General features: G+C 33.7%; 1 protein-coding gene and 1 pseudogene across 1 annotated transcript; one reads left to right on the plus strand and one right to left on the minus strand.

The window, feature by feature from the left end:
- The first annotated feature begins 502 nt into the window (after positions 1 to 502).
- LOC113849685 lies at positions 503 to 937 on the plus strand (annotated as a pseudogene).
- Positions 938 to 7655: 6718 nt separating this feature from the next.
- Positions 7656 to 8612, minus strand: LOC113850891. The gene has a single exon (XM_027481415.1). It carries the CDS (start codon positions 8610 to 8612, stop codon positions 7656 to 7658), a length of 957 nt encoding a protein of 318 aa, XP_027337216.1.
- Between the last annotated feature and the right edge of the window lie 507 nt (positions 8613 to 9119).

The following is a 9119-nucleotide window of genomic DNA, read 5'->3' on the forward strand; positions in this document are numbered from 1 at the left end:
AAATGATATAAATAATATTATTTTAAAATTCTTAAATATATTTTAGCTTTTAAAGTTTATTTTGGGTTGATTTTAATTTTTATGAATTACTATTGATTTTAATTTCTCTATTATTTCTTTACAAAATAATGTCAATAAAAGACTAAACTACAGAAACTAATATAAAACAATTTTATAATGATCAAAATTAAAATTATATATTTAACCTATTTAAAAAGTAATGATCGAATCAACTGTGTTGTTTCTAGAAAGAAACCCACTGGAAAAGCCGTGCCAGGTAATAGAAACTTGTGGAACGATGTGGACGAAAATTTAAAACTCAATAATTATACATCGTGAAATCGCCAGTACCATCTTCGAATAAGCACGAAACTTCACGACCCCATACCTCACTCTCTTATATATAGCCATTCAAATCTTCCCTTCAATTCATCGTTAGTGAATTCGAAAGCACAACACACACCTCAAAAACAACTCAATTCTCTCTCTTTCATCTTCAAACATGTCTTTGATTCCTTCATTTCTAGGCAACAGGAGCATCTTGGACCCATTCTCCTCCGACATATGGGCACCCTTTGGTTCCAACAACGAGGTTTCAACCTTTGCAAACGCGAGAGTTGATTGGAAAGAAAGCCCAGAAGAACACGTGTTCAAAGCGGATTTGCCAGGGCTGAAGAAAGAAGAGGTGAAGGTAGAGGTAGAAGAAGGGCGCGTGTAGCACATTAGTGGAGAGAGGAGCGTGGAGAAAGAGGACAAGAACGAGAAGTGGCACCGCGTTGAGAGGGCTCGTGGGAAGTTCGACAGGAAGTTCTGGTTGCCAGAGAATGCTAAAGTTGATGAAGTGAAGGCCTCTATGGAGAGTGGAGTTCTCACCGTTACGATTCCCAAGGTATCAGAGAAGAAGCCTGAGCTCAAGACCATTGAGATCAGTGGTTGAATATGAACCTCATAGAGTCTTGAATATGAGTTTGTTTCTCTTTTTTCTTGTGTGAAAGTGTAGTAAAAGTTCAATAATCCATGCATAAATCGTATATTGGGGGTGAATGTTAATGTAAAACCTTTGGTTAATTTTTATTTGTGATGTGATGCAATGTATTAGTTTCTCACTTCTTGTAATAAAACAAGCGTTCTGATATTTAGCACTCTTTATTTTACTTTGTTTTATCTTTTTTTTCCTCTCCTTTTTTTTTTATTTTTAGCTACTTTTTTTTTAGTGTATATAGTTATTAGAAGAATATTTTTTAAAGAACTATACAGCATTTCCCAGCTGGTAATGGGAATTGGAGCTAATTCTTGGCATTGAAGTCTCTCTCCATCTTGCAGAAACTAAAGCTCCTTCAAATTATGATGTTTACTTAGATATATAGTGTAGGTAGTGAATTCTTAATTAAAGCTGCTTAGTTTTGTTAGATGGATGGAGGAAAAATATATCGTGAATTTCGTTCTATGAATTTTGAAACGATTAGTAAATTTCAAGGACCATATGTGTTAGGATGTGATTCTCTGGTGGTTTTTACATGATAAAATTGCGACAAATTAGTATAGATTAAATATAAGTGTGACCTCTAATAATCTATGTCCTGGATCATCTTGACATCGTGAACATGATTTTTGGTAGATGTACGATTTATCAAGACAACATTGTTCTCTTTTGAATCTTGATTTGAGTTCTTGGTTGACCTGAATTTAACTAAACCTTGTATGAAAAGATTTTGAGGTGGGATCACTGTTTCTTATATATCCATTTGGATGATTTGGAAAAATAGAAACAAAATGGTCTTTATGTGTTGAGTAATAAAGGATGGAAATGGAGTCTTTGACGCAAATCTCAAGATCTGAAGAAGAAATTGACCATAGAAAATTTTTTGTTTTTTTTCTTTTGGCATTAACACCACCGGTGAGTGGTGATGGATTCAAAAGTTTTTGTGGAGCTGGATTCTAACAATGCAGTTGATCAATATTGGTGAGAGAAGATTGTTTATCTTTATCATTGCTATGATATGTTTTGGTAGACTAAGGATGTTCTTATATTGGATTCTCTTGTACCCAATGCTACAAAGAAGAAATAGACTTCAAATCATATTACAGAAATAAATCCATGAGACTATATAATATAATCCAGATTAACCTTTTAAAACGCTAACTTGGAAACTTTATTAGTAAAAAATTACTTTCTAAAATAAATTTAAAAAATAGTTATCAAGAGGATGTTTACTTTTTTTTTTTTTTAAATAGTTTTATGTTTTTAACTATTTTCTAAAACTTATTTAGAGAGAGTAATTAAAATATGATTGGTCTTTAAAGGTTCTGTTCTAGTGCACAAATAATGCGAAAAAATGCTCTTTAAAGTAGATGACTAGTTTGAAGTGTGATTCGATGTGTAAAACTATTTTCCGGTTTCTTTATGTTTGTCAAGTTATTCAATCTCATTGTTAAGATAAACTTTTTGTCATTCATTTCTCTCAACACTCTATGCTCCCTAGCAATTTTTGATGTAAACAGTGCTGCCATTGCTCCTTCCATTGAAGTCGAATTAGAGCCAATTCAGGTCAGTTATATTATTTTTTGTGTTGTTTTTATAATAATAATAATATTTAGGCTATTTTGAAAAATTTTAACTTTAATTTAGTGTACTTAGCAATATATAGTTTTAACAACTAAATAATTTGTAAAAAAAAAAAAATATGATGCTCAAAGACTTCGCAATATTTAGTAGTTACACAACATAGATCATGTAACTTATACATTGATATTTTGTTGTATTCTAATTGTTGCATCACCTTTAACTGTATCGTGGAAGGAAGATGGGTGGAGTTATAGTTTTTCTGTATTTCTTCTATGTAATTTTAGGTTTTACCTTTGTTTAACAATAAAAAATAATTTAAAAAAAATTATTTATATCTTTTTTTATTTTTATTAAAATTTTTAAGTATTTAATAAAAAAATTTCGTTATATTAAAAAAATAGTTAATCTTTTAATTTTTTTTTTATTTTTTTTATTTTTGCTAGTTAAGAGAGCTTAAAATTCAAAAATAGCTTAGCCAAAAGGCACAAGCAGCCACAAGATGTTAGAATTTAAACTAATAAAATGAAAAAGAGAGGAAGGAGGATCCCTAAACTGAGATAGAGAGGATTGGAGTTTAAAGCCTAACTTAGCAAGAGAGTTGGCACATTGGTTAGCTTCCCTACAAATATGAAAAAATCTAACAAATTTAATAGTTTTAAGAGCATCTCTAAAATTACAAATAAGAGAAAATAGAGGATGAGATGGAAATTGAATATTAAGCACCAAAGCAATTGCATCTTTGGAATCACTTTCAATCCAAATAGAAAAAATCCTTTACTGAATGACCAACTGGATACCCAAGTAAATACCCCACAATTCAGCTGAAAGGGTGTTGCAGGGGACAAGATTGCAGCAGAATTCAACAATAAACTTGCCATGGTTGTCCGGAATCAACCCTCCACAAGTAGCAGTTCCATTGGTCCTAGAAACAAGTCCATCCACATTTAATTTAAGCTGGCCAGCAAGAGGAGGAGTCCACATGGTCATACCATTGTCAGAGACTATATGAGGGTGGAGTCTAGAAGGAAACTTGCTACAATAGAAAAATAAATCAGCATCAGCTTGGGCTTTCCTAGCTAAAACGAGGCTATATAGCAGAGTTTTGAAAAATAAATTGGTTTCTATTCTTCCAAATGAACCAAATAACAATTTCAAATAACACAGGTTAATTGTGGAAATTTTGACCATAAGATCTAGAAAGATTAGACCACAGCCATTGAGAGATTCCAAGATCGAAAAGCTGCACCCAATGGTTACAGAAAATAAAATGATCCCAAACTATTCCAGCAAAATCACAGTCTCTTATAGCATGCATTATAGTTTCAGGACCATTCCCACACCTAGGACAATCAGGGGACCAAGTCATTCCTCTATTAAATCTTTCCTCATTAGTGAATAATCTCCCATGAGCAATTTTTTACAGGAGAAAAGCAACTTTAGAAGGGCCTCTCCATCTCCAAATTAATTTGAACAAGTCAGAATTCTGATTATGATCATTAGTAGAAGTATTAATCAATTGGTAGGCAAATTTCAGGTTAAAATCCCCATTGTTTGAGAGATTCCAGAAAGCCACATCAGGCCCTCTGAACCTCACAGGGGGGCAGCTGAATGATAGCCTTCCCAACTCGCGTAGGTAAAATGAAATAAATTTTTCCAAGATTCTAGCCTTTTTGGTCAACAAAAAGAGCAACAATGGAATTAAGATCAAGGTTAGTAACAAGAATAGTAGCATGATTAATCAAATTATCAGATCAAGGGATCCAACTATCAGTCCAAAACTTTATAGACATACCATCTCTAACAAGCCATCCCAAACCCTGAGAGTAAAGGGGCTAAACATTCATGAGGTTTTTTCAAAGAAAAGACTGTTTAATAACTTTCCTGCCTCCCAGTAATTGGCCAGGATTGAAGTTATATTTGTGAGTCGAAACTTGAACCCACAAAGCAGAAGGAGAGGAAATCATTCTCCAACAGAGTTTCATCATGTAGGCTTTTATATGGAGATATTTAAAACCTAAACCTCCCTAACTTTTATCTTTACAAATATGTTGCCATCTAATAAGGTGACATTTATTTTTACCCAAAGAGCTCCAAATAAACTTTCTGCACAAACTCTCAATTTCCTTACAAATAGAAGAGGGCATGATTAGGGACTGCATAATATAAGAAGGAAAAGCCATAAGACAAGTAACCCTTCCAGCTAGAGAAAGGGAATTCATCTTCCAAATAGATAATTTTTTTTTAATTTTGTCCAGGATAGAAGTAAAATGGATTCTGGAAGGCTTTTGATGGAGAATGAGAACCCCAAGGTACTTACCCAGCTGACTAACAGGTTTGATCCCTAAGTAGTCACTGACTGATTTAGCCAAAGAAGGATCAATATATTTAAAAAATAATAAGGAAGACTTATCATAATTTATCTATAAACCTAAGGCATGACCAAAATCAGATAGGACATTTTTAACCATATTAGCTTGCTGAATATTAGCTTTAGTGACTAGAATTAAGTCATCAGCAAAAAAGACAATGTTGGATAAGGTTAACTACGGTAGCATTAATACCTATCTTATGGAGGGTGTCAATAATAAAATTCTACCTAAGCTTATCATAGGCTTTTTCCAAGTCAAGCTTAATGATCATATAGTCAGCTTCCCTCCTAAGATTTTGGAAAGAATGAACAAGCTCTTGCAAAATAATTACATTATCTATGCCTTGTCTTCTAGGAATAAAGCTAGACTGATTAGCAAAAATTAAGTGCGACAGAGAATCCTTAATCCTATTTGCAATAAGTTTAGTGACAATTTTATAACTAACATTACATAAGGAAATTGGCCTAAAATTTTTAATTTCTTCAAGATTGTCAACTTTGGGAATAAGAGTGATTGTTGTTTCATTAACAGTAGAGATTTTTCTGGGATCTTGAAAAACTTCCAGAACAAACTTATATATAAAAAGGAGCAATGGACTGCCATTGATTTTTAAAGAGTAAAGCATGGAAACCATCAGGCCCAGGAGATTTAAAATTTACAATACTAAACAAAGAGGCTTTGATCTCATCAAGGGAGGGAATGGCTGAAAACTTCTGAAAATAAGAATCTCTAAGGGGAGAGGAAAAGGTCTGGGTCAGCAACTCTGAGTTATTAGGAAATGGATCATGATAAATATTTTTAAAATAGTTCAGGGCCATATTTTTTAATTAGGAAGGGTTGAACTCCCAATTTCCAACCTCATCCTTAAAGGCATGGATGGTATTCCTATTCCTACGAAAGTTGACAGCTCTATGAAAAAAACTAATGTTACGATCACCCAATTGAACCCACCTAGATCTATACTGATGATACCAGTAGGATTCTTCATAATCCAAAAGTTGATTATACTCTCTCTAAAGGGAATTCATTTGCTTAGTAAGGAAAGGGAGTTTCTCCAAAGGTTAATTTTTTGGAAATTCCTTCAATTCTGCTAAATAATTTTTTCTTTTTATGGAAGATATTGCCAAAAGTGAACTTATTCCATTCAAATATATTGTCTCTAAATCTATTAATGTTTTCAGTCCATGAACTAGATAGAGACCAAGAAGTTTTGACCTGATTAGAAAAATCAGGGTGAGACACCTAGGGAGCCAAGAATTTGAATAATTTTCTAGAAAAAAGATTACTTGTCCTTAGAGTTTATTTGAAGCCAAAGACCTATATGATCAGATTTAGAGACAGGGGTATGTATAACATGACTATTTTGGAATAATAGACACCACCCCTCATTAGCTACAACTCTATCAATTATTTCTTTTAGACTTTCTCTTTGCCAAGTAAAAGGGTAGCCCTTGAATCCTAAGTCTATCAAGCTACAGTTATTAAGGCAGTCAACAAATTGGGCCATAAGGGAGGGATTAGCAACCTTTTCCCCTAGTTTCTCCTTACTATAAAGAATAGAGTTAAAATCTCTTGCAACACACCAAGGGCAATTAATAGATTGGCTAAACTCAGCTAGATCATTCCAACATTCAGTCCTAATTCTTGTTTGGGGGTTAACATAAATAGAAGAGAGGATCCAATCTGGTTGGCCATTATAACTAATACTAAGGTGAATGACAAATTTTAATTTAGAGAAAAAAGAAGCATTAACCTTATTTGTATTCCAGAGGCACCAAATACCCTCAGAGAAACCCACAACATCCACTTTCTCATAACCATCTAAGTTTATTTTATTAATAATTTTATTAGCCTTCTCTAAGCTAACCTTAGGTTCAAATAAAGCAAGAAAATCTAGCTTATAAATGACAATGAGGTCATTAATAAGTCTAACAAAGGATCTACTACCAACACTCCTACAATTCCAGAAAAAATAGTTCATAAAAACAAAGGAAAGCTAGGATGCATCTGAGCGATGTAGAGGAATAGGCAAGCTAGACTGCAAAACAAGAGAACTATCAAAATTTTCTTGATCCTTAACACCTAGAGGATGCACTAAATCCATATCCATTAGAGGGTCTGGAGGTTTTGCAGGTTTAATATGTAAAGGCCATTCTCTGTTAAAGTTATTCCTAGAAGTTCTTGGATAAAGCAGCCCTTAGATAAGTTTTTCTCCATTTCGTTTTGCAATTGGCTCATCAAAAACAAAATTTTCCTATTGTTACTATCATTCATACTTGAATCCATATAATGATTTTTAAATAATTCTAATCCTTCAACCTAAAGGCTGGCCCCTCCCTAATGTCCTACAATTTCGCAGACTTGAATTTATGCCTAGATTTGAGAGACTTTTTGAAGAATTTAATATTGATAGGCTCTATAATGCTTTTCCCTATAGATTTCGCCTTGTGCCCCTCCCTATGTTTTGGGACCTCCTTACAAGTCAAAACCTTATTGTCAGGTGAGCTGTTTTGAACAGTTGGACAATCTTGGCTTAATTCACTCTCAAAATTATACAATATACCAAATCAAGAACCAGAGGAAAGCTCCTTATTCTTACCAAGTGAGGTAGACCCTACTAGCCCTTTAAATTGCCCTGGTTTTTTCCTTAAGGGCTTTTTGGCTAACATCTAGCGATCGAAATGACCCTGATCCCCATTGGAAGTATCTGTTTGGGAAATTTAAGCATCTTGTCGATGAGGGTAAACCAGATTTATAGACTCATCAATCTTTTCAAATTCAAGAGAATTAGAACTGGACTTAGGACTTATTTTATCAATATGAGTGATAGACATCTCCACACATGACTCTAACCTATGACCATATTTGCCACAATGGAAACAGATGAGGTAAAGACCTTCATATTCTATTCTAAAAACTTGACCTAACACCTTAAATGATGGAATTAACTTTTGATTTAGATCAATTTCAACACAAATTCTTGCAAAATGACCTCTGGTTAGAAGAGAAGCGTGGGAATCAATTTTTAGCATTGTTCTTGAGCAAGTACTAACTTGCCACAAAAAATTTTCATTGTATAGTTTAAGGGGGAGGTCTGGTATATGCACCCAGACAACAAGTTTTTTAAGATTATATTCTTGAGGCCAGAATGGAGGCCTCCATCTTTGAACTAGTAGGTAGTGGTCCATTATGAGCCAAGATCCTTCAAATAGGGCACACTTATAATCTTCTACATTCTCAAATTTGACAAGAAAGAAATCATTGTTAAGGTCTAAGATCTTAAGATTTCCATTTTTTCCCCAAATGTTATTAAGCTTTTGTTTTAGAAAATTAAAACTAATTGATTTGCCTAGAAGTTTTACTATTAAAGTAAATTTCCATGGACTGCACCAAGATTCATAATCCGCTAGGAGAATCCTAAGCTCAGGGCAGAGATTAATGCTATTATCAGTTTCCATTGGCGGTTCTTTAGAGTGTAGAGGAATATTAAATTCCTTCATAATAGATCTAATGATTTCATCATCGCCTATAACTAGATCTATATCTTTAATTGCAAGGACCTTATCTTTATAGGACATGCAAACAGAGGAGTTAAGGTTCGAATGCACCTGGTTTGATTCACCATAATCAGTGCTAACATCTTGCATGCATAAATCTGCATCATCTAAAGGCGACATTGGAACTCGTTTGACCTTTTTTAAACTTCAGAATACCAGTTCAGCTTTCTCTTCAAAACATTTCTTCGCTTCAGTGTGAACCACCACAGCATTTTGCTAGCCATCTTGATATAGCATTATATCTACCTATCGTGATTCTTCATACATATGCTCTTTTTAGATAACCATGGACAACTTTGCACCCATCTTTATCTTCTTTGGGCTCAGATTTATCAGATCCATTACTCCCTATAAACGTTTCTTTGTCTCAAATGGTTCCATCCCTTTGGGATCCACAGGCTCAAGGGCCTGAGCCCCAAAGTACTTTACTTCCAATATACCAACTTTGTGGCACAAAAGTCTCATAATAGGGCTTCAACAAAATTGTGGCGCAAAGGTCCCTAATAGCGTCTCTTGATTCTTGAAAAGAAAAGATTTTTCTTAAACCCAAAAGAAAAACCCTAGCAACGTCTAATTATTTTGTATTTTAATTTTAGTTTTAATTGCTCTTTATCTTCTTCTTTTTCA

This window comes from Abrus precatorius, unplaced genomic scaffold (assembly GCF_003935025.1).
Source record: "Abrus precatorius isolate BTA unplaced genomic scaffold, Abrus_2018 Scaffold9, whole genome shotgun sequence".
Lineage (NCBI taxonomy): Eukaryota > Viridiplantae > Streptophyta > Magnoliopsida > Fabales > Fabaceae > Abrus > Abrus precatorius.